We start from the raw sequence: 25,861 nt of genomic DNA, 5'->3' as shown, positions 1-25,861 counted from the left end.
GAAGCTGTCTTCACCCCTGCAAGGCTGGCTGAATAAAATGCAAAAACCACTCAAATCCAAAAGCGCATAGGTTGCTTCCAATTATGATTAGTAATCAGCTAATAAATAAGAAAAAGGAAAGCTCATCCCTCTCCGACATTTTCCTTCAGAAAAACTGGGAGAGAATCCTTAGTTCAAAGAGAATGGAGACACTATGCTAGTTAAGACAGCACTGTGCAAAAGGAGACTGGCCATCCAGAAAAGGTTATGTAAGGATCTTTTGAAGACAAGGCTTATAACTAGGAGTTATGCCAGATCAAAAGGACGGCCCCTTAAAAAAAAAACAGTTGTCTGAAGAGAGAGATCCTTTTTCTGCTTAATAAATTCCCATTAAAGAGAAGAAACCTTTTAACTCCTTGTAGAAAACAGGCCACAAAACTCTGGGTTCTGACCTAAGCAGCCAGATATAGCTTTCATATGAACCCAGTAAGTATACATTTTTTTCAAAAGCTAGCAAGGTAGAAATTACTATTTGAAGAATATCTTCACTTTCAAATGTGGGCCCTCAAGAGCCAGAGCCAGGTCATAAATTGGAGCCACACTATCTATCAGTTCAGGCCCTAATAAACTATGTTGGATTTTTCCTTGCCTGAAAATTATAGACCAGTTTCAACTCCTCCTTTCATTTCTAAACTGGCGAAAAAGGCAGTGATTCTGCAGAAAAGAAAAATTGTTACACCCCAACTAGAGCTATGACATGAGAGACATTTCTTTACATTAGGCTTCCCAGATCCATATATAGTGCTGAGACTTGCATATGTGCTTACACGAGACCGTGATGGGGTTGAAAGGCAAGTAATATTAACAGCAAAAATAAAGCCCCACAAATACATTTTATTTTTTGTTGCTGCTTATTATTTCTAAGGGATTTGAATGGGGTTTTATGGGATTACTTTTACGCCTTGTATTTCTGGACATCTCTGTAAACCACTGTTTACTAGAAGGGCAGGGTGGTGGGAGGTGGGGATAGTGCTGGGCAGACTTATACAGTCTGTGCCAGAGCTGGTGGTTGGGAGGCGGGGCTGGTGGTTGGGAGGCGGGGATAGTGCTGGGCAGACTTATACGGTCTGTAATGGTGGTTGGGAGGCGGGGATAGTGCTGGGCAGACTTATACGGTCTGTGCCCTGAAGAGCACAGGTACAAATCAAAGTAGGGTATGCACAAAAAGTAGCACATATGAGTTACCTTGTTGGGCAGAGTGGATGGACCGTGCAGGTCTTTTTCTGCCGTCATGTACTATGTTATATCAAATTTTATATATAAATGGCAGTTTGAACTTTAGCCATGGTTGAATTGGTACATTGATGCACTGTGGAGGAAAAAAGAAAAAGAAAACAAGTTCCTGCGAGTTATCCTTCAGAAAGCATCCTGGTCTGGCCGGGATGTCTTCCACACCAGCAATGTGTGCTGCTGAGAGTTGGAGATTTCATTGTACCTTGGTGGCTTGCCTCTTGAGCCATCAGTGTGCTCCATGCTGTTTACATATGCTACTGCTGTGGCATCACTGGTTCCCTGAGACAGTGTACTTTGTGGATTCAGTGTTTTCCCGCCTGAGCTTTTTCTAGCATCTCTATGCTTTTTTGACATTGCTGTTGCTGCAGTTCTATACTACCCAACCCCTGAGGAAGGCTTGTTGCCAAAACACAGACCGTGTTGGGTCCCAATAAACTTGTTTTGAAGCGCTAACCCCTTTGTTTGTGCTGGTCACTTGGATCCGGTCTTACTTCCACACTTGGTGTGCTTTGATTAATGGAGAGTTATCTAATCACCATTGCCCTCCGGCAGGCATCAAACAAGACTAACCCAATAACTTCAGATTTCCTGTCTGAACATGCACCACAAAGGCTTCTCCCTTAGATCAAGGGCCCTATCTTACTTTACCAAGGCAAGAGCTCCCCAGCCAACTATCTGTTAGAAACAGGCTGCCGGCAGCAATACCAGCCATTTATCATAGTTGTGGTCCTGTGTCTCCATCTGCTGTCAGAGTAGCATATATATGTCAGGCCTAGCCTAACTAGCTAGGGAAACCAAAATTAGAGCAAGAGACAATATCAGGCAACTGAAGAGGCATATTTTCAAAGCACTTAGCCTTCCAAAGTTCCATAGAAACCTATGGAACTTTGGAAGGCTAAGTGCTTTGAAAATATGCCTCTCCTGAGTCAGTTACCTGAATGACCTGTTTTGTTTTTTAAACTTGATGGTGTGATCTAAGATATAAGGAGGATGCCACTTCCAAGGACCATCTCACTCCCTCTGTCCCCATCAATGTGCATGAACTTACCATTTTTCTATCCCTCACATAAACACTGGCTTCTGGGATACACTGACAGTGTTCTCAAATTTATAGAATATACACAGATATGAACTTTATTTTCATTTACATAAAAATAAAACCAACGAAATAAAGGCAAATACAGCAGAATAGTACAGATAAAAGCATTATATACTTCAGAGGGGATATGCAGTGTAACAAGACCTAAATCTATATAGTGGTAAGCCAAATCTAATAAAATGAAATGTTTTCTTTCTTAAAAATTCACATTTAATAGATGCAATGCATTCTGTAGGATAATAGAGCTGCATATAGCTCCCAAGTCTTCAATGAACAACTTTTGTTTTTAACTGTGTAATTTTTTTTTTTTTTTTTTTATATAAGAGGCAAGCTTTTAACTTACAAACATTATTCAAAGACAATGGTAATTTAACGAACACAGGAGAGAGAAAAAAAATGTCTGTGCTTTACACTGTTATACAAAGAACAAAACCAATCTCTTAGGTAGACGAGGGCTAAAGCCACTTCAAAATAAACTGAACTAAAAACTTGATCCACACTGGCACAAAATGCTCCAATATAACATACAGCTTCCATTTCCAGTATTTAAGTTTCTAAGATAAAAAGTATGTTTCAACAAGTCACTTACAAATACACAATATAAAAAAAACAAACAAAAAAAAACCCCAGATCGAACATTCAATTAATATATTTCACATAACGTCCCCCTTGCCCCAAGTATTAAAATAGGCCATTGTGGTGAAATCAAAACGCCTCCGTCAAATTTGTATTAAACAATTTAAAAACAAAACAAAAAATGTGGCATAGGGCCATGTCCATTGAGAAAGCAAAAATAAGAATTCTAAATGAAAATCAAGAAAAGTCTTCAAAGGCTGGGTAAACCATTCACTGAACTGAACTGTGCAAGTTCTCATTTTTAGCCTTACACAGTGGTTATAAGTATAAATTTAAACACACGCCATAAACTGAAACTAACTCTTTACACAGGCATTTACCCTCAATATGAGAGATTATTTTTAAAGTTTTATTTTTTTACAAGAACAAAAATGGTACCTCTTGCAGTAAGTCTTTAAAAAATGAATTACCAAATTTGTACCACTCCTCTTTTTAAATTGTTAAATGCAATGGCCCCAAGCAGTGTTTGCAGTTCTGCCACGTTTCCCTTGCTAGTAAAGACACAAAATGGCTTTCAAGACCACTAGATTTTACAGTCTTTTTCTTTAAATTATTATTTTTTCAACAGCATTTTTGCAAAGTCTGCATTTGACAATTTTTTAGGCTCGGCTTCGGATGTGGAGGTTGAGGAAGTTGCCACCTGCTCCTGCTCCTGGGACATACCATTCTCCGACTTTGTCGTAGGGGTGCTCTGGCGGTGCACTGACCGAGGCAGTAAGGCCAACTGGGTCCTTCCTTTGCCCCTTCTGTGGACACAAAAGAAGTTGGCGAGATTCTAACAGATACATCAGATTAGATCCTTAAAGAAGCTCTTTCAAATGGACAATGCTTTCCCTAGGCTATATTGTGACCTGTTATAGTGACACGCATGCTAGAGGGAGAGGAACAAAAAAATACTGCTATACTCCCCACTGTTAGTACCAAAATGCCATACTCGGCCATTATGTTTCAATGATTTTTATTGATGAGTTCACATAGTATACAAGTCTATATAAATCTGATAACTACTTCTAACACATATTAATGAACCTGAGATTTCTATCATCAAAGTTTTCCAATCTTTTCTCCCCTATCTCTTCCCTCTTGTCTCCTTATTTATGTATGAATGTGTACACTTATAATTACAGGACAATTGCATAATAGTAACAATAAACTTTTATCTGGAACTCCAATAATTATGTCTCGTGTTTTATTCTGTGTACTATCCCAACAGTATTTGCAGGCGAGACCACTTAATGTAATCTTCCTAAGGATTGCTCTCCTAGCTAATAATATCTATGTCCCTCCAAAATGTATATAAGAATGCCCTGCCCGAGATTATTCCCCCCTCCCTCCCCCTCTGCTCTTATGGAAGCTTCTTCTTACTTCATGGCGTAGCTACCTCTACCACTTCATGTGCCATAACATACTCGGCCATTAAAAAAAAAAAACCCTGAACAAAGAACCAAGTCTTTAATAATTTCTTAAACTGCACCACACTAGAGCAGATACGCAGCGTACCAGGCAGGGCAAGCTACATAACAGGACCCGCTACTGAGAAAGATGCAGACCTTGTTAAAGCATAATGAGCGGGCATAAACAAATCTTGAGCCAATCGTTTTATAGAATCAGATCTGAAATCCCTTCGAAGTGAAAACAGCTTTACCACAGAATGAAAATACCATGGTACCCTCCCATACGACTGGTGAATTAGAGACAAAACTTTAAAATAAATCTGAAAGCTTACTGGCAACCAATGTAACTGTCTCAATACAGGCGTAATATGTTCCCATTTTGGCACACCCGCCACCACCCTAGCGGCAGTGTTATGCACTACCTGCAATGGCTTAATTTTTCCACTAGGCAGACCAAGGTACAGGGAATTACAACATATCAAACAAACAAACAAACAAAAAATTCATCTGATCAATAATTAATACAAACAAGTATACTTTTAAAGTCTTATGAAAGGAAGGCAAATTGAGCCTTTTTCTCAATGCTAGAGGAAGGGAATTCCACAACAACTGAAGAGGCTCTTTCTGAGCTGGCCATTCCTCTCTATGAACCCAAGCATCTTTCTGGCATTTTACTCCCACGATTCCCTCCCTGCCTCGGCTGTGAACACTGCCTCTGCAGCACCCGTAGCCCCAGCCACATGGAAGACCTCAGCTGGGAATGGAACCCAAACTGCTCCACTTGGGGGCTGACAGCACTGCCACAGAGCCGCCAGACTGGCCCTAAGAACAGAGAAATTCATTTCCATGTTACTGCTGCCTCTCACACACTTACAACTTCATAAATCCAGCTGTTGGCCTGTGCAGTTCACGTAAGAGAAATATAAAACGTATCGTTGTAAAAATCTAAGTACTTACGCTCCATAAACCTGGCGTGGGACCATGGATGTTGGCTGTGTCCCTGTGTCGGGTTTGTCTGTCTGCTTTCGGGAAGGAGGATTGCTAATTGCCACCTTAATAACTTGCTCTTTAATCTTCATACCGTCCATTTTGAATACAGCTTGGGAGGCCTGGCCTTCATTTTCATATTCTACGTAGGCCAACCCCTAAATTAAAAAAAAATAAAAGCCAGAGATTCTTTAGGTAGACTAGTAGAAGCTATTTAACCAAGTAGATAACATATTGTATTGTAACATTTATAACCCGCGCTTTCCCACCTGTAGCAGGCTCAATGCGGCTTACATAAAAAACAAATTTACAAGATAGCACAAAATGGATAAAACATTTGAATATAATATATAAAGAAGTGGACTAAGAAAGGATAAGGGAGGAAGGTGGTAGAGGTAGGGAGCGGAAGAGGGTGTAAGTTGGGTAAAGTGTGAAAAAGAAAGAATGTATAATAATGGTTCGGAGAGGGATGAATTCAAAAGGGAAAAAAAAAACATATTAAATTCTACTAAGTAGTCAGATCCAGGTATCGCAGATGGATTTCTAATTTAAGTCAAGTCATATGAGTAGGCTTGCTTGAAAAGGTGAGTTTTAAGTAGTTTCCTATGAAGAGAGGCTGAGAAGACTAGGGCTTTTTAGCTTGGAGAAGAGACGGCTGAGGGGAGATATGATAGAAGTGTATAAAATAATGAGTGGAATGGATCGGGTGGATGTGAAGCGACTGTTCACGCTATCCAAAAATACTAGGACTAGAGGGCATGAGTTGAAGCTACAGTGTGGTAAATTTAAAACGAATCGGAGAAAATTTTTCTTCACCCAACGTGTAAATTAGACTCTGGAATTCGTTTCCGGAGAACGTGGTACGGGCGGTTAGCTTGACGGAGTTTAAAAAGGGGTTAGATAGATTCCTAAAGGACAAGTCCATAGACCGCTATTAAATGGACTTGGAAAAATTCCGCATTTTTAGGTATAACTTGTCTGGAATGTTTTTACGTTTGGGGAGCGTGCCAGGTGCCCTTGACCTGGATTGGCCACTGTCGGTGACAGGATGCTGGGCTAGATGGACCTTTGGTCTTTCCCAGTATGGCACTACTTATGTACTTATGACTATACGAATTGATCGTGGTAGGGTGTTCCAGATAGTATGTTTTGTATTTGATTCCTTTACAGTTGGGAAGGTGTAAGTTAAGATAAGTTTGAGAAGATCTAGAGCAATTCCTGGTAGGAAGGTCAATCAGATTGTACATGTTGGTTGGGGATTCTTCGTAGATAATCTTGTGAATCATTATGTGGACTTTGAAATTTATGCAGCCCTGTGCTTTATGGGTTAAGAACAGCTATGCTCTGACATTCAGGGGCCGTTTTGCAAAGGTGTGGTAGGCTCTACGCACTTGCAGCACGAGCCAAAACGAGACTACCGCCAGGCTAGCGTGCTCTCCTGGTAATAATTTCAGATTTGGCGTTTGCCCATAAAGCCGGGACAATTTTTTTAAAATTCATTTCCTACCGCGTGCGGCGTTTCCAGTGTTAATCAGCAGTTTGCGCGCACCAACCAGTCATGTGTGTAGTGCCAGTCATGTGTGTAGTGCATTAGCTTTTACCGCTAGATCAATGGGTGATGTTAAGGGCTCAGGCTGTAAACAGGCGCACGCCGCTTTCAATTTTGCCGCAGGCCTTTCTCCTGGCCCGGCACCTGCCAAAAGCACGCACCCACACTACCGCAAGCCACTTTTTGCAGCGCCTTAGTAAAAGGACCCCTCAATGCGGTGTCATTCATTAGTTCTACACACATGAACATCTCTCAATGTTGGTTTCTCTTATATAGCTGGCTCCATCCTGTGCACTGAACTGCGGGTATTACTTATGCCAAAGATAGCACCAGGGTTCACTGTTGTTATTTTAGGGGTGCTTTTACTAAAGGGTGTTAAGCCCTTAACGTGCAGTTATTATTTATTTATTTAGGATTTTGCTCACACCTTTTTCAGTAGTAGCTCAAGGTGAGTTACCTTCAGGTACTCTGGATATTTCTCTGTCCCAGGAGGGCTCACAAGGTAAAATTATGTATAATCATACCTGATAATTTTCTTTCCATTAATCATAGCTGATCAATCCATAGACTGGTGGGTTGTGTCCATCTACCAGCAGGTGGAGATAGAGAGCAAACTTTTGCCTCCCTATATGTGGTCATGTGCTGCCGGAAACTCCTCAGTATGTCGATATCAAAGCTCCATCCGCAGGACTCAGCACTTAGAGAATTACACCCACGAAGGGACACTCTGCCCAGCTCACCACCGCCGAAACGGGGGAGGGGAATTAACCCAGCTCATCCCCACACAAGTGGGGGAGGGGAATCCGTCCAGCTCATCCCCGCGGAGCGGGGGAGGGACACCACACCCGCCGATGCGGGGGGATCTGGCTTATCCTGCAACCGGAACCGCGGGAGGAGCTGACTGACCCTAACACCGCCGAAGCGGGAGGGGTACAAAGCTGCCCTACAGCCGCACGAAGCGGGAGGGAGTGCCGGCAGAATTTTAAGTCTCAATCCAGCCCCGTAAAACGGAGGGGAGAGGAATGCAGCAGCTCACTGTAACACAAACTCGTCTTAACTCTTGAAGAATCCAAGTGAAAAAACTTGAACACGAAGTCTTTCTGAAGTAACTGAAGACTAAACTTGAACCTGAAATGCAACCAGAATAAAAACAGTACAGATATCTGGGAGGGGCTATGGATTGATCAGCTATGATTAATGGAAAGAAAATTATCAGGTATGATTATACATAATTTTACCTTCCATATCATCAAGCTGATCAATCCATAGACTGGTGGGATGTACCGAAGCAGTACTCACCCAGGGCGGGACATTGAAATCCCTGACCTCAACACTGAAGCTCCAAACCGGGCCTCCGCCCGTGCAGCCACAGTCAAACGGTAATGCTTGGAGAATGTATGAGCCGAAGCCCAAGTTGCCGCCTTGCATATCTCTTCCAAGGAGACGGATCCGGCCTCTGCCATCGAGGCCGCCTGAGCTCTCGTGGAGTGAGCCTTCAGCTGGATAGGCGGCACCTTCCCCGCGGCCACATAAGCCGCTGCAATGGCTTCCTTGACCCATCTTGCCACTGTAGGCTTAGCAGCCTGCAGACCCTTACGAGGACCTGCAAACAGGACAAACAGATGATCCGATTTCCGGAAATCATTGGTCACTTCCAAGTATCTGATGATGACTCGTCTCACATCCAGATATTTAAGAGCAGAGTACTCCTCTGGGTAGTCCTCCCTACGAAAGGAAGGGAGACAGAGCTGCTGATTCACATGGAAGCGAGAAACAATCTTGGGCAGGAAGGAAGGCACTGTGCGAATAGTCACTCCTGCCTCAGTGAATTGCAGAAAAGGCTCTCGACATGAGAGCGCCTGGAGCTCGGAAACTCTTCTGGCTGAAGTGATAGCCACCAAAAAGACTGCTTTCAACGTCAGGTCTTTCAGAGATGCCCTCGACAAGGGTTCAAAAGGCGGCTTCTGCAATGCTCTTAGTACCAGGTTGAGATTCCACGCAGGCACCACTGAGTGCAGAGGAGGGCGCAGGTGATTAACTCCCTTGAGAAAGCGCACCACATCTGGCTGCGAAGCCAGGGAAGCACCCTTCAGGCGGCCCCTGAAGCAAGCCAGAGCCGCTACCTGGACTTTAAGGGAACTGAGCAACAGGCCTTTCTCCAGACCTTCTTGCAGGAACGCCAACACTGAAGAAATTGGAGCAGTGAAGGGAGAAAGTGAGCCTGCTTCACACCACGCTGCAAAGATACGCCAAACCCTGGCGTAAGCAGTAGAAGTAGAGCGCTTCCTCGCTCTCAGCATAGTGGCGATGACCTTGTCTGAGAAGCCCTTCTTCCTCAGACGCTGCCACTCAATAGCCAGGCCGTAAGACCAAAGGGGGAGGGATCCTCCATCACCACGGGACCCTGATGTAACAGGCCCTGCTCCACTGACAGCCGCAGAGGATCGTCGACTGAGAGCCTGATCAAGTCCGCATAACAGGGACGCCTGGGCCAATCCGGACCCACCAGGATTACCCTGCCGGGATGCTTTGCCACCCGGTCTAGCACCCTGCCCAACATGGGCCAGGGCGGGAACACATAGAGAAGCTCTTGTGCCGGCCACTGTTGGAGAAGAGCATCTACTCCCAGGGATCGAGGGTCCCGTCCTCTGCTGAAAAAGCGCGGCACTTGGCAATTGGCCGATGACGCCATCAGATCTAGGCTCGGCTGGCCCCAGCGCTTCGTGATGTCCAAGAACGCCTGAGCAGATAGCTGCCACTCTCCGGGCTCCAAGGTATGGCGACTGAGAAAGTCCGCCTTGACATTCATGACTCCGGCAATGTGGGCCGCTGAAAGCTGCTCCAGGTTCACTTCCGCCCACTGGCAAAGATTCATAGCCTCCTTGGCTAGAGGGGCGCTCTTGGTACCTCCCTGGCGGTTGACATAGGCCACAGCCGTGGCATTGTCCGACAGGACCCGTACAGGCTTCAACACCAGTACCGGGATGAACTCCAAAAGCGCCAACCGAATGGCTCTGAGTTCCAGGAGGTTGATAGACCACTTTGCCTCTGCAGGAGACCAGAGCCCCTGCGCTGTCCTTCCCAAGCAGTGGGCTCCCCAGCCCGACAACGAGGCGTCCGTCGTGACGACAATCCACTCTGGGGTCACCAGAGGCATTCCCGCAGACAACTTGTCTGTCTGCATCCACCAGCTCAGCGCCTTGCGCACTGCTGGGTCCAAGGGAAGGCGCACAGCATAATCCTCCGACATCGGAGTCCAGCGCTGCAGCAAAGAGTGTTGAAGCGGTCTCATATGAGCCCTGGCCCAGGGCACAACTTCCATCGTGGCCGTCATACAGCCCAACAGCTGCACATAGTCCCAAGCCCGAAGGGGAGAGGCTACTAGGAACTGGTCCACCTGAGCCTGAAGTTTGACAATCCGATTGTCTGGCAGGAACACTCTGCCCACTTGGGTGTCGAATCGAACTCCCAGGTACTCCAGGGACTGAGTCGGGCGCAGCTGGCTCTTCTCCCAGTTGATGATCCATCCCAGGGAGCTCAAAAGAGCAACTACCCGGTCCACAGCTTTGCCGCACTCTGCATAAGAGGGGGCTCGGATCAACCAGTCGTCCAGATAAGGATGGACTTGTACCCCTTCCTTTCGTAGGAAGGCCGCGATGACCACCATTACTTTGGAAAAGGTCCGCGGAGCAGTAGCCAACCCGAAAGGGAGGGCTCTGAACTGGAAGTGTCGTCCCAGGACTGCAAAACGCAGAAAGCGTTGATGAGGAGGCCAGATGGGAATATGCAGGTACGCTTCCTTGATGTCCAAGGATGCCAGGAACTCTCCTGCCTTCACTGCCGCTATAACAGAGCGGAGAGTCTCCATGCGAAAGTGCCGCACTTTCAAGGCCCGATTGACCCCTTTGAGGTTGAGGATAGGCCGGACAGAACCTCCTTTCTTTGGTACCACAAAGTAAATGGAGTAACGTCCCTTGCCAAGCTGACTTTCTGGCACCGGAACGACCGCGCCCAGGCGGATCAGATTGTCCAAGGTCTGCTGCACTGCCACAGCTTTGACCGGAGACTTGCAGGGAGAGAGTACAAACCCGTCTTTTAAGGGTCGGCAGAACTCTAGTTTGTAGCCGTCTCTGATGACTTCCAGCACCCACGCGTCTGAAGTTATTGTGGTCCACTCGCCCAGAAACGAGGACAGCCGTCCTCCAATCTGCACTGGGGCGTGGACCAAGACCCCGTCATTGGGTACGAGACCCTGGGGGAGGACCGGAGGGAGCACCTCCGGGACGGCGGTCTCTGCGAAAGGAATGCTGCTTGGGGGAGAAATTCCTCTTGAAGGAAGAGGGGGCAGAGCCCGACTTGCCCGGGCGGTACCGACGGGCTTCCTGCAACCGTCCTCTGGAGGTACCGGGACGAGTACTAGCCCGAGCCCTGACCTCTGGTAATTTCTTGCCCTTAGACGTGCCGAGATCGGTCACGATTTTGTCCAGCTCGACCCCAAAGAGCAGCTTGCCTTTAAAAGGCAACCTAGCCAGGCGGGATTTAGAGGCGTGGTCAGCAGACCAATGTTTCAGCCAAAGCCACCGCCGCGCAGAGATTGTCTGAGCCATGCCTTTAGCTGAGGCCCTCAAGACATCATACAGCAAGTCTGCCAAATAGGCTAAGCCCGATTCCAGGGCCGGCCAATCAGCCCTCAAGGAATGATCTGAGGGGGAAGCCCGCTGCACCATAGTCAGGCACGCCCTGGCCACATAGGAGCCGCAAACTGAGGCCTGCAAACTTAAAGCAGCCGCCTCAAAGGACGACCTTAAGGCCGCCTCCAATCTTCTGTCTTGGGCGTCCTTTAGGGCCGTGCCACCTTCCACCGGCAACGCCGTTTTCTTAGTCACCGCAGTGATTAAAGAATCCACGGTAGGCCACAGATAGGCCTCACGTTCACTCACAGCCAAAGGATAGAGGCGGGACATAGCCCTAGCCACTTTAAGGCTCGCTTCTGGGACATCCCATTGAGCCGAAATTAAGGTGCGCATGGCATCATGCACGTGGAAGGTTCTAGGCGGGCGCTTCGTCCCCAGCATAATGGCAGAGCCAACAGGGGCTGAGGGAGAGACGTCCTCCGGAGAGGAAATCTTCAAAGTGTCCATGGCCTGTAACAACAGGTTGGGCAAATCCTCTGGGCTAAAAAGCCGCGCTGCAGAGGGGTCATCCGCTCCATCCGAGCGGGGATCCGTCTCCTCCAAGGAATCCGCAAAGGACCGTTGGGAGACCTCAGACACGCTGCCCTCATCTACATCGGAGGAGACAAATTCCTCCAAGGCCTGGGAATCAACCCGAGAGCGTTTACCTCTGGGAACCTCAACCTCTTTACCAGACGAGGGAGCAGGGGCAGCGTTGTGCATGAGGAAGGCCTGATGCAGCAGCAAAACAAACTCGGGGGAGAAACCCCCCAGACTGTGCACTTCCGCAGTCTGGGCAACAGCCCTAGACGCACCCTCAACCGGCGCTCGCAATAGCGGGGGAGAGACATGCTGCGCATCCAAAATGGCGTCCGGCGCGAAACTCCGCGAAGGAGCCACGCGGGAAGAACGGCTCTTAACTTTAGCCGCTTCTGTGCCGTCGCCCAAATTAAGGGCGTTCATGGCATTAATGTCTCCAACCTCAAGGGCGGCCCAAGAAGAAGCCGTCCGAGCCGCGTGGCCGGCCAAGATGGCGGAGGCGAGGAGCGGGGGATGGGCGTTTATGGCGGGAAAAACCGCCACGCCGGAGGAAGGACCGGGACATTCATCGGTCACGAAACTGTCACCCAACAAGGGCGAATCAGGCTTGAAGACCCCCGCATCCCCTCTAGAAGCGCTCAAGCGACCCGGGGAGCGACCCTTTGCGCCCTCGCCCTCCGACGCCATATGCCACGAGGAGAAGAATCGGGGAACCCCCTGCCCGCTATAAAAAGGTAAAAATTACCTGCTGTCCGCTCCGAGTTGTAACGACCTGGTGTCCCAGTGAGTAGCTGCAATAGACGCTTAAATAAACGTCGAAATAAACGCCTTTAAGGACGTTCAAATTTTTTTTTTTTTTTTTTTTTTAACGGAGCCAGCGGGAGGGGGGAGAAAAGGAGGGACCTGGCACCACCAGGTTTGCACTTGCTCAAAAGAGCCCTCAACCCCAGGCACTCAACAAAACCTAAAAATTAGGCTTGGAGGCCTAGCCAGAGCTGCTGCTGTGTGTGACCACCACCTGCTGAGATAGAGAACATACTGAGGAGTTTCCGGCAGCACATGACCACATATAGGGAGGTAAAAGTTTGCTCTCTATCTCCACCTGCTGGTAGATGGACACAACCCACCAGTCTATGGATTGATCAGCTTGATGATATGGAACTCACCTTGAGCTACTACTGAAAAAGGTGTGAGCAAAATCTAAATAAATAAATGTCCTATTTCTGTCACACTGTTGGTACTGGGAAATGGATAAGGATAAATGGAATTCTGGCTCATTATACATCTGGTGGATGATTACCTAAAGAATACTTCCTGATTTTGTGAAGTTAGACCTTGTCCAATTTCTGTGTTCTGTCCCCCTTAACAGGGGTTTTTCTAAACAAAGTTTCCCGTTTATTTTTATTATTGGAAATCTACATCGCCTACTTTGGTTTGTTATATTTCCTTAGCAAGAAGTTAAATTTTCATGTATATTTGTTTAAAACTGCATAAATTTAAAAGAAAAAAAAAAAAGATTGGGAAGCATTGGTACAGATTTTGTTTGATATCCACCAATCTAAGTGGTTAACAATAAAAGCTCGCGGAGAACAGAATAGGAATGGACATCAATTAGGACGGGAAAGCTTCAGCAAAGAGCCAGGATTTTAGGAGGTTTTTTTAAAAGCAGGATATGATGATGTAGATCTGATATGAAGTCCTTGACAGTCTTGCCGCTTCTATGCAGGCACATGCTTGGCCCTAGAGGATCCCTTTTATCACACTGACGCTGCACCATAGCAAGGCCCCCAAACAGGAATATGACCTTGAACGTATGCAGTATTAAGCTTCTATATTATCTGTATATATGCCGGCGGCAGGCAGCACTTTTCACGTCCGCTGCCAACGTTAAACCTGCATATTCAGTGCTGGGTCATATCTGGTCACCGGCATTGAATATCCAGTTTTCTTTCTGGCAGTTAAAACTTAAACCACTTACGGCAATATTGAGCGCCTGACCACTTAAGTTAAACCGGTCAGGATTGCTATATATGCGGCCCAATTTAACCGGTTATGTGGTCAGGCGCTGAATATTGGGTGCCTAACCGCATAAGTCCCTCGAGTTAGCTGGCAGGTGCTAACCATATTATTCAGCGGTGCTAACTGATTCAGTCCTCATGAGTATTCGCAGTTAGCCACACAACAAGCTGAAATTAGGTGTGTCATCACTGAAGTGCATTTGCTTCAAAACCATCATCGAGAATTCAGTTTCCTTTGCAGGGATGAGACTATGGAATATGTTACCACCAGATCTAAAGAAGGAAAAGTCATTTCTCTGTAACAGCTTTAAACATAAACATGTACCACCTGCTGGCCAAACTAGAGAAATACACTTCCTGAAATATTCTTAAAGGTAATCAATAGAAATAAAACATGGAAAAGAAAATAAGAGGATACCTTTTTTATTGGACATAATACATTTTTTGATTAGCTTTCGAAGGTAGCCCTTCTTCGTCAGATCAGAAATAAGCTTATTTCCAATCTGACAAAGACGAAGAAGGTCCCTGTTTTTGGGGTCATGACCTGAGTGGATTCTTCATAGGTCTGTACCTCGGGGGGGGGGGGGGGGGGGGGGGGGAGGATCACACAATTTTAATTGGCCATGATCATGAGGATCACAGCCACCAAGGCTGCTAAATGTAACTGAAGTTGGTCAGTAGAAAATACCTTGGATTTTCCAGATCGGTTTGTGACCAGCCTGACCTCTTTCACACACCCATGCTCCTTGAAAAGTTCTTCCAGCTCTTCTTTTGTGCAGGAATAGGGCAACCCGGAGACGAATAGTTTGTGCTTCTCCAGCGTTGTGCTGTACTTAAACGTTGGCTAAAAAGCAGAAAAGGGAAAACAAGAAACTTACATAAATTTCCTGTTCAGTATAATCTGTACAATGGATGAGTCTCACAGCCACAGTCCAAGAGTATCTAAGTCCATTCAAAAGGACATCAATAAATATGCATTTTGAATGCTTATCAAAAGGGGTATCTATTAAAGCAAATTTCTGTTTTAGGCTTTAAAAGCACAAATTCCTTTCTACACTACAGTGTGTTTTTTCTAGCAAAAAAGGTGCTGGTGCTCAAATACTAGGCCACCCTTCAGGGGTGAGGTGATCACTGAGGACCCACCCCACAACAGCCAGACCCCCTAAAACCAGTCACAGAACCTATGACAAGGCCTGAGCTCTTTCATTAAAACTTGGGGTCCATAGATCAATTTTAGCAGACAATAGAAAAGGTGCTGGTACTCAGTACCCCCTCAAAAAAAGCCCTGGTATACTAGTAAGGCAACTGCACGTTTCCTGAATTAAAATACTGTAGGCGTACTAACAGGTAACTTTCATTTGGGAATACTTGTACAAGCTGTTGAACATGGCACTGGTTAAGTCCAGATAGCTAGATATAACTAGCATTTTAAGAACAAAAATTCTTTTACTAACCAGTTTATTAAACCACTCGGCTTAAAATTAGATCACAGTAAGTTTACAAAAATTAAAAATCAATTAAACCAAAGATACCACTCGGATTTGGCCAGGAAATGTGAGCCAGGATTATGCTGCTTTCTCCTCACACGCCTTGCATCAGCAGAGACCAGCTTCTCACCTGACCACATGCTCCCCCGTCTCCACTGTGACGTCACCCTTTTCTCCAGAGGGTGTAAAAGTGATTTCTCTGTACTCTGACTAGGTCCCAGCATATTATATGTTTCTATTTCGGCCTCTGCTGTTCATGAAAGGGGTATGCCATACCTTACAGCCCAAATGGCTTAACAGTTTGAGTGTAACAAAATGAGAATCCCTTGAGATCTTGCTATATTCTGGCTTCACTGACATATACAGCAAGTTTAAAAAAAAAAAAAGTGCATAAAAAATAAAAAAAATAAATAAAAAGAGAGAGAGAAGAAAACTGATCACCATAGATTTCAGAATGTAACTGTTTTCTTCACATCTTTCTTACATGAGTTAGCCAGGCCGTGGTTAGAAAACAGTCACCAATGGCAGCCAGAAGTGCTCAGCTCTTATGAGCAGAACTTTCTACCAGCTGCATGCAATCCTAATAGGATCTGAAATATCCTAATGAATTCTGCCAAGTGTCTTTAGCTAAACATTCAATTTGTTTTTTTTCAAGTAAACAGCACAATTGGCTCACTGTAGTTCACAGACCCAATAACAGGGCAAGACAATTACCTCCTGGCCATCTATAACAGAAGTAGAATGATGGGTGGATGCATGAAATGGCCTCCCAATGAAGGCTGTGGAGACGAGGACTGTGTCAGAGTTTAAGAAAGCATGTGGGATCCCTTAGGAAAGGATGGCAAACTGGATGAGCCATTTGGCCTTTATCTGCTGTCACATTTCTATGTTTAAGAGCTGAGGGGAATTATGTGGCCTACGGGGCGCCGTGAAAACAATTACTGGAGACTAAGGGCACCATGAGCCAAGAAATTTTGAGAACCTCTGTCCTAACTCATTTCGCCTAGTCATTAATGGACAAGTCTTAAACAGGAGTCAACAAACCATGGTATTATCCTTGAGAACTCAGCCAACAGGGACCTTAAGTCTAGCCAGTAGGTATCACTGTTAAGAGGTGGCTGAGATGCTACTCTGCTACACCAAGAGGCTATGAACACTGCCTCCAGGGCATTCCTGGCAAGAGCCGCCAACAGAAGACCTGAACTGGGAATCCAACCTGGGCCCTACACATGGCAGTGTGAAGCCCTTCCCACTGGGCCATACCCCTGTATTACTTTTCAAAACATTGTTTTCCTACCATGATGATTCTAAATTAAATTGGAATGTAACGCTGTTATGTAAGGTACAAACCGAGCAAACTGTAGCAAAAGGCATACATTTATCATTTCAAAAAAATATATGAACATATGAACAAGAAACTTCAAACAGTTTAGTGAGGCAAATGAGAAATCAAAAATGTAGAAATTACAGCCAAGAAAACAGCTTAAATCAATAAATTCAAGCATCTAGCCTCAAACCACAAAACGTCAGAGTTACTAAGGGTCTTCACTTTCACTAAACAAAAACCCTTTAATCAATTAGGTGCTATGAATTTGAACTTGTAGTTGGGGAACTCTTAGAGAAAACTGCACTCAAGAGTGTATTAGATTTTTGAGATTAACTAGCACAGAAATAATCTGTAGTACGAAAGTTTACGTTCTTTTCTGCTAAACAGCAAGACCAAATGATTTGTACATTAGGATGCTCTTTATATTTATTACAGCTGCATTAATTGCCCATAAACCACCATAACATTTATTGAGAAGGAAAAAAAAAAAAAAAAAGGTACCTTGAATGATGGATTCCTATTCTTGTCAACACATGGAGAAACAAACATTGGCCTGCCATCTACAATGGTGCGGTCCAGCCTGAGGGCATTGAGAGTGCTTTTCTCCTCCTTGAACTCTACGTAGCAGTAACCACGAAAAGTCCCCTTATTACTGAACACGGCACGAACCTCCGTGATTTCGCCACAGCCCTCAAACAACTTCTTCAGTTTTTCTTCAGGATCCGCCATGTTGTAGGAAAGATTGCTGACAAAAACCGTGATACTGTCCTTGTCAACATTATGGAGAACTTTCTCGGTCCCCTTTTTAAGAGCAGCAGCCTTTACTTTCTGTTTGGAATGGGCATCTTCTATTTTCTTAGATGGATTTCTCCCAAAAAGTCCCATTTCCATTTCTTCTATGTCGTCGTCGTTGTCGTCATCGTCTTCAAAAGCAATGTCTCCGTCCCCTCTGTGTTTTTTGTTCGGCTGTTCTGTTGTAAAGCGAATAAAAGAAAGTCATGAAGGAAGAAGCAATGTTTCAAATTCTATATCTCAATTGCTGTGTAGAAAACTCTGGATTTAAGTTAATTGATATATAAAAACGAGTTTTACTGAAGCCTACTACGTGACAAAGATAAATTAAGAAGCAGAGACTTCTCTGACCTTCCCTTCCCTCCTCCTCCATCCAAATCAAAGACTAATTTAAAGGGGACTAGATTTTAATCCAGATCCTATTGACGGGGAATTTAAAGTAATTTATAAGATGATACCTGTATTGCAGCTTAATCAAAACAAAGATAGACTGTTAGTTTTGCATGGGATTACAGTGCCGTGCAGATGCTCTCAAAAAATGCCCATCAGGAGCTCTCTCATGCCAACTCCCCTCCCCCAACATGTACTGAAGATGTGGATAAGTCAGGATAGCAAAACACACATTCACAGATTCAGCAAGCTCATAAGTTTCCTAAGGAGGTCAAAATCTGAAGTGCGATGGGGGACGGAGATGGTTAGACAGAGCATGTCAGCAAATAAAGGACATAAGGCATATTCAATGTCTCTAGGCCGTGGGTTCTCAACCCAGTCCTCGGGACACACCCAGCCAGTCATGTTCATCAATATGCATGAGAGAGATCATTATGGGTATTCTGAAAACCTGACTGACTCCGTGTGTCCCAAGGACTGGGCTGGAAACCCCTGCTCTAGGCTAAGTGTGCCAAAGGAGTCTGACCTAGGATTAAACTTTTCAATTAAAAAATGGCACTTTCCCAATGCCCTATAGGACCAGGGTATTGGTCAATTAAGTTAGAAAATTTGTCTACGTACCTGTTTCTTTGCCCCACTCCTCCTCATCTTCCTCTTCTGCTTTGCGTTTCTCCCCGGTCTTGTTTTTCTTCGCTTTTTTTGAGGCCTTTTTCTCGGCACGGGCTTTCTTGCGTTGTTCTGCCTTTTCCTCTTCTTGCTTAGCTAGAGCAGCTCCCTTCTCTGCGGCCTGGAAGGATTTGTTTTTAAACCAATTCATTGAAAGCCATTGAAATTACTCTCTCGCAACTGCTTAGTGACATGTCACATTCCTTATTGTTTGACAAACATGAAAATGTTACTCTCCAAGCCAATAAACAGTAATATTTTTATTGGTTTTACAGACTAGTTCCTGTAGCTTTGATTTCTATATTTGCTAAGACCACACAAGTCTTTGTAACTGGGGGGCGGGGGGTGTAGCCCAAAAATGTTCATTTCATATTGTTTGGAGAAACTGAGTTCACAACTCAGTCAGAACCAGGCTGAGATCTGGTGCCACCAGCCTTTCATTTGCAGCTACCTAGAGATTTCCCCTGTTTTATATCCCTTCCCAAATCACCTAACCCAGCCACTGAAGTGCTAATGCTCTGCCAGTTATGCACCCAGAAGCCTTCAAGGACCCTGCAATCGTAGGCCCTAAATCTGCTTACCATGTGGCCAATTTTAAGAGCCATTTATGTGGCTAAAACAGAGATATAAGTGCAGAAATGGCTTCTCTGAAAATTACCTGGCCTACATATAGGTCACAATACACACAGTGCTAATGTGCTTACTTTCACTGTGATAAGTAGATTTCCCAAGAAGCAGAATTTGGACTTGTGCGTATCTTTTCATTTCCAAAAGTACCGGAACTTCTGTGAATATCTGTTAGTAAGTGTAAATGTTTGAAAGGACTTTCTATGGGACAACTTTCAAATGGAGAATGGGCATATACATCTCCCTAGAGAACTTATGTAATTTACACAGATATCGGCTTTAAAGCTGTCTTGTTCTTAAAATTACCCTATAGCTATCACTGGTGCACAATGACTGGGACTCTCTCCTCATTTAAGCACCATGAATGCTGCCACGTTTAAAAGAAAATGCCCAAATAGGATACAGCAATGTACATTTCCATGAAATCCGTTCACAGAATGCTTAACATACAAAACGTCTTTGAAAGATTGGCCTTCAAGCATCCATTTACAGATCTGAATAGGACTACCCTGCAAACTCTACTTCAGTCCTTAATGAAAGCTCTTTAAAATCAAGTTGATGTTAACAGAAGTAAAACTGGCCTACCCTACAAATAAGAATACACGAAAATTGCCAACCTTTGCTCTCTGCTCATTAACACGAGCTAATCTGTTTTCTGTCTTTTGGACAGCAGCATCCCAATCTTCCAAAGAACCTACAAAAAACATAAATCTCAAACTCAAAGGCTTTCTTTTTACCTTTTATTTTTTTAAATATACAATGTGAAAAACTCTTTACACTACGTACAGAATTATGGCTTTCAGCTTAAGAACATGGTTAGCTTTAGGCCATTTGTGGATTCCATTTCATTTCTGTCAGAAAAACTGTATGACTAAACCAACCAGCCTTTTACCCAAACATTTGCCGCAGCTTAGTAAAAGGACCCCTTGTTCCAGTTATCTACCCACTTTCTGTGACTGTTGTCTCTTGTGTCTCAAGGTTGCTGGTATCTCAAGGGAAGTCGATTCCCCTGTGACGCATGTCTTTACGGCAGACAAAAAGTATTGGCTCAACTCTGGAAGCAATCTGCCGTTTCACCACTTGAGAACATCTTTAAAAATGTGGATTACTATTGCTTGATGTCCCAGCTCACGGCTTATAAATATAATTGTCTTACATCTTATCACAGGGTCTGGGACGTTTATCTGACCTGGAGGGTGGCCGCCCCTACTTCTTCTTAGTTCTACTCCCAAATGTGCTTTTCTTTTTTTGCCCCTCTTTTTACTTGATTTAATACAGGTGACTCATGACTTTGACCCACCGAGTTTGATATATTACGGTTAGGGAAGGAGAATATTTGTTTTGCTGTATATTTACAGTAGGCGAGTATAGAATATGTTCTGTTTGATATCTTGTGGTATATTATACTGTACTGTCTTACCTTTGAATAAATAACGCATTAAAAAAAAAAAAAAGCAACAAGGTAGAAGACAAGCTTTTAAACCAGGTACAAATGGACCTGGATACATCGAAGCATATTTTCAAAGCACTTTGGGAGGCTAAGTTCCATAGGTTTCTAGGGAACTTTGGGAGGCTAAGTGCTTTGAAAATGAGCACCATTGTACCCCTGTGCACGGCTACCAGGATTTATTTATTTATTGCATTTGTACCCACATTTTCCCACCTTTTTGCGGGCTCAATGTGGCTTACAGAGTATAGATATGATAACGTCATTACATGATTTAGAAAAGCAGTCGATTATAAGCAGAGGTGAAAGAAGATTTAGATGGAAGGTGTTAGGTAAGGTCGTGTGAGAGGTGTTTGTTGGTGTACTTGGGTGGCTTAAGGAATGATTTGTTTCATTGAGGGTGATTTTTGTAGGCTTTGTTGAAGAGTTGTGTTTTCAAAGCTTTGCGAAAGCTGGTTAGATTGGTCATGGTTTTCAGGGCCATGGGTAGTGCGTTCCAAGACTGTGTGCTTTTGTATGCAAAGGTAGTAGCATAAGCCTGTTTGTATTTCATTCCTTTACAGCTGGGGAAGTTCAGATTGAGGAATTAAAAAAAAAAAAAAAAAGAGGTTTTAATGAATTCTGTTACAGTAAACAACTTGTAATGCAACAGTCCAAACTCATCCTTTTATGTGAAAAATAAAAGTTACAGAAGTTCAAACATGTCATTTTTTTTCAGACTGCTTGTGGGCCCATGACATGAAAAATCAGCCATTCCAACATTTTAGATCCACTACTTTGGTCATGTTTTCCTCCCAGAGACGGTCACATTTCAGTCCCATTCCAGGCCTTGACGCTGCATTATTTTCTATACAGCATCAGTTAGCAGCATCTCAAACACACATGCTAACCTAGTGAGCTTAATTTCTAATGGAAAGACTTAAGTTTAAACACGGCAGATAGCTACTTTAAAAACTGCACTGCTACTCAATTTTCACTCATACTGGCCAGTAACACTGATCTTTCAAGCATAAAAAATTCCATCTTAAAAGGTGTAATAAAACCATTTTATATCCTCAAGTAATCAACAAGAAAACACCCCTTAAGTCATCAAATCATAATGTTACACCATCCTGCAAATCATTAGCACAGAAGTGTATCCTCATGATGGGAAAATACAAAAATAAGGAAGGTGGAAATTTTATAGCCAAATGAAGTTCACGCCATTTACCTTCTATCCTCTCCAGAGTGAGCAGAACGTCGCATACATGTTCTGGATAATCTACCGTGCACTGTACAGCTCGATGCAAGGCTTTCCTGCAGTGTGGTGTGTCACCATTTGCCCTACAGGAGAACAAAGCAGCACTTAACTCAGGCCAAACTGTGCTATACTCCCACCTAAATAAGGTGCTCATTAGGACAAGATGAGACCTTCTATGCCAAAGTTATCATTTGGGGACTTTCTTCCAAATACTAAATAAAACTACCTCTCTCTTTCCTACTGGGCCTATTAGAAAGTTGCTCCATGACTACAACACTCCACAGATTCAGCCAGGGTTTGAACATCACCAGGGAGCAAGTTTACAAATTTCTAACACACAAGTTCCAAACCACAAAGCGTAGTACAGTCTCGATTATCCGACCTAAATGGGACCAACCCGTTGTCTGGTAAGTGAAAAGTTGAATACAGAAAACAATGCATAAACAAAGGCATAGGGGGCCCTTTTACAAAGGCGTGCTAAAAAATGGCCTGCGGTAGTGTAGATGTGTGTTTTGGGCGCGCAGAATCATTTTTCAGCACACCTGTAAAAAATGCCTTTTTTTTTTTTTGCCGAAATGGACGTGTGGCAAAATGAAAATTGCTGTGCATCCATTTTGGGTCCGAGACCTTACCGCCAGTCATTGACCTAGCGGGAAAAGTCTCACGCGGTCACCGGGTGGTAACGACCTACGTGCATCAAATGCCACTTGGCGCACGTCCAATATGCCGTGTCCAAAAATAAAAATTATTTTTTGGCCATGTGCCAAAAATGAAATTACCGCAAGAGCCACGCGGTAGCCGGGCAGTAACTCCATTTTGGTGCGCGTTGGAAGCGTAGACGCTTACGCGGCTTAGTAAAAGGGTCCCAGAGCTCCCAACTGGAGCGCTAAAACATAATTACTGTACACGTGCTTGTTCTAAAACATCACTGGAGGAGGTCTGTCGGATATGCCGGATGGTCAGATAATCAAGACTGTACTATAGTTTTTTAATCAAAGACGGGTATCTGAAAACCCTCAGTCTCAGAAGAAACTACCATATTGTAAGATCTTTAGAGGAAGGCTTTGTATCATACCTGACAAAACACTGCGAAGAGCTTTGAGCTAAAATGGAAAAGCCGTCTACACTGGGTTTAAAAAAAAACAAACAAACCCCAACACACACACACAAAGCTTGTTTTCTGCATCACTCTGTCAAAACTTGACCAATTTCAATAACATTCGGAATATACCATCTTGACGATCTGCAATAAATCTACACTCATATCAGCCGCCTCACTTCACTACCTGATGCTTCAACTGTCGTGATGTTTTCTTCGGTGCAAACTGATCGGACCCTGCTGCTTCCTGACTGGCTATCAGTTCAGCCTGCTTCTCGCAATTTCTTCAAGGCATATTTCTATGCTTACCCTCTTCCAGATCTTTTCTGGAAACTTGCACCAGTCTGCACTCAGTCTGCTGCCCCTCATTATCTTTCTACCCTCATCTCCCCTTACGTTCCCGCCCGTAACCTCCGTTCACAGGATAAATCCCTCCTCTCAGTACCCTTCTCCACCACCGCCAACTCCAGGCTCCGCTCATTCTGCCTCGCCTCACCCTATGCTTGGAACAACCTTCCTGAGCCCTTACGCCAAGCCCCCTCCCTGCCCGTCTTCAAGTCTTTGCTTAAAGCCCACCTCTTCAATGCTGCGTTCGGCACCTAACCCTTACCGTTCAGTGAATCCAGACTGCCCCAATTTGACTGCCCCTATCGGACCGACCGTTCACTTGTCTATTAGATTGTAAGCTCTTTGAACAGGGACGGTCTCTCTTTGTTAAATTGTACAGCGCTGCGTAACCCTAGTAGCGCTCTAGAAATGTTAAGTAGTAGTAGTAGTAGTATGAGAACCGTAACCTTTCTCCAGATACAAATTTTTAATAAGGATCCTGACTGAAAGCCACGGTAACTGTCCGTTTAAAGCAAAATGGTGTCTGTGTGTATCGTGACGATAATTGCTAGGTGACAGCAACATCGTTTAGGTGAGGCGGCTGGCATGAGTCTAGACTTACTGCAATTTTATTCAGGATGAGGTGTGCCAAATTTTATTGAAATTGGTCAAAGTTTTGACAGAGCAGAAAACAAGCTTTGTATAGTTTTCTTTTTTTTTTTTTGAAACACAGTGTAATAATTCAAAATGATCAAATATTTATCCCAACTTTTGAGCAAACTAGTTGCTTTGGTACATCCCTAAAACTGCTCCTAGAAGTAAAGAAACTTGCGGCCACAGAAGCATGCTCTTTGGAATTCAGTTTACACTGTTAAGGCCCTATTTGCTTAGAAGCTTCCCCCCACCCCCTGGCACAAAATTGGGGGGGGGGGGGGGGGGGGGGGAATAGGCCTTAAGTCTTATTATTCTGTTCTATATCCATAAACCTTTGCTCACTCAGAACAGATTCTCCTCTTGTCCAAAACAGCTGCCGGCCCAGCAGCCGCAATTACCCAACACTCCCCTCTCTCCCCCGTGCAGCTAGAAAACCAATTTGGTGATGATTAACGTCACGGAAAGCAGCAATGAACAGAGAAGGAATACAGAGTGAGAAAGGAAGAGAGATTATTCTGAGTTACTGAACAATATTTCCTTATAGCTATGCTTACCGCTCAAGGTTGTAGTATTCTAACCACATATTTGCAAATTTTGAATTTCCTTTAGTCATAATATTATCCCAGAGTTCTCGGGCCTTCTGCATATTATTACAGTGACGAGCCTAATGGGAAAAAAAGTTAGCATAAAAAGTAAACAATCAGTAAAAAGTAGCTTGAAAGTTCAGTCACACTTTGGGACACATTTAAATGTCTTACCTTTCATGTACCGCACGACCTGTTTTTTTTTTTTTTCTTAAAATTTCTTTGGCTTTTCTAAATTGCATTTACAAACGTTCACCTCATTTCAAACACTGAGTAATACAAATCAGTAAGAGGCAGAAAGCAAAGAGTGGGGCCGACAACTCGACACTGACAATGCACAAGAAGCAAGCTGCCAGGTCTCCACCCAGCACTAAAACTGCTTGGGCTGCATCGCCAAAGTTAATGCTTTTGTTATTTACAAGTGCAAATTAATGCCGGCTTATATGAATAACTTTGCGATTTTTAGCCTTTCCAAATGATGCTCAAGGCAGCTTATAGCATTATTCCAATTCCGGTAGATCAGTTCCCAAACCGCTTAAATTCAGAATGAGTACCAAGGCAACTGGAGATAATGGAGCTCATTTTCAAAGCATTTAGGGGGTCTTTTACAAAAGCTTAGCTCGAGTTATCTGTAGCAGGGCCCATATTATTCCAATGGGCCCCGCTGCAGATAACTCGAGCTAAGCTTTAGTAAAAGACCCCTTTAGTCTTCCAAAGTTAAATACATTACTATGTAACTTTGTAAGTCTAAGTGCTTTGAAAATACGCATCAAAGTGACTTGTTCAAAATCTCCATGGGTTATCCATGGAGGACATGGAATCGGAAATCTCATTAACCCTTGTTGCCCCCTGCTCTAACCAATAAGTCACTCTTTCTCTAGCCTTTTTATTTATTTTATTCATTGTTTGTTAACACTATTTACATGAACAACATATTTAAGTTGTGAACCTCTGTGCATTAGTGTGACCAACAGCAGATAAAACAAAACAAAAAAACGAAAACCTTGTTTCCTGCACCTGGCTACACAGGGTTTTTTTTTTCTTTTTACATCT

At 44.2% G+C, this 25,861-nt stretch overlaps 1 protein-coding gene across 2 annotated transcripts in view; it reads right to left on the bottom strand.

The window, feature by feature from the left end:
* Positions 1-2,669: 2,669 nt before the first annotated feature.
* SART3 (spliceosome associated factor 3, U4/U6 recycling protein) overlaps positions 2,670-25,861 on the bottom strand; it is a 62,214-nt gene continuing 39,022 nt past the window's right edge. For both annotated transcript variants that reach the window (XM_030218687.1, XM_030218688.1), the window contains 8 exons: positions 24,779-24,888; positions 22,115-22,227; positions 20,075-20,151; positions 18,786-18,951; positions 17,484-17,953; positions 14,857-15,012; positions 5,359-5,546; positions 2,670-3,753 (listed from right to left, as the gene is read on the bottom strand). In XM_030218687.1, coding sequence (XP_030074547.1) covers positions 3,561-3,753; positions 5,359-5,546; positions 14,857-15,012; positions 17,484-17,953; positions 18,786-18,951; positions 20,075-20,151; positions 22,115-22,227; positions 24,779-24,888 — 1,473 coding nt within the window. In that variant the 3' untranslated portion in view covers positions 2,670-3,560. The remainder of the gene's footprint in view (positions 3,754-5,358; positions 5,547-14,856; positions 15,013-17,483; positions 17,954-18,785; positions 18,952-20,074; positions 20,152-22,114; positions 22,228-24,778; positions 24,889-25,861) is intronic.

The sequence above is a fragment of the Microcaecilia unicolor genome, chromosome 11 (assembly GCF_901765095.1).
Source record: "Microcaecilia unicolor chromosome 11, aMicUni1.1, whole genome shotgun sequence".
NCBI lineage: Eukaryota > Metazoa > Chordata > Amphibia > Gymnophiona > Siphonopidae > Microcaecilia > Microcaecilia unicolor.
Note: the sequence above shows the minus strand (reverse complement) of the source record. Positions and strands in the feature narration are given on the sequence as shown.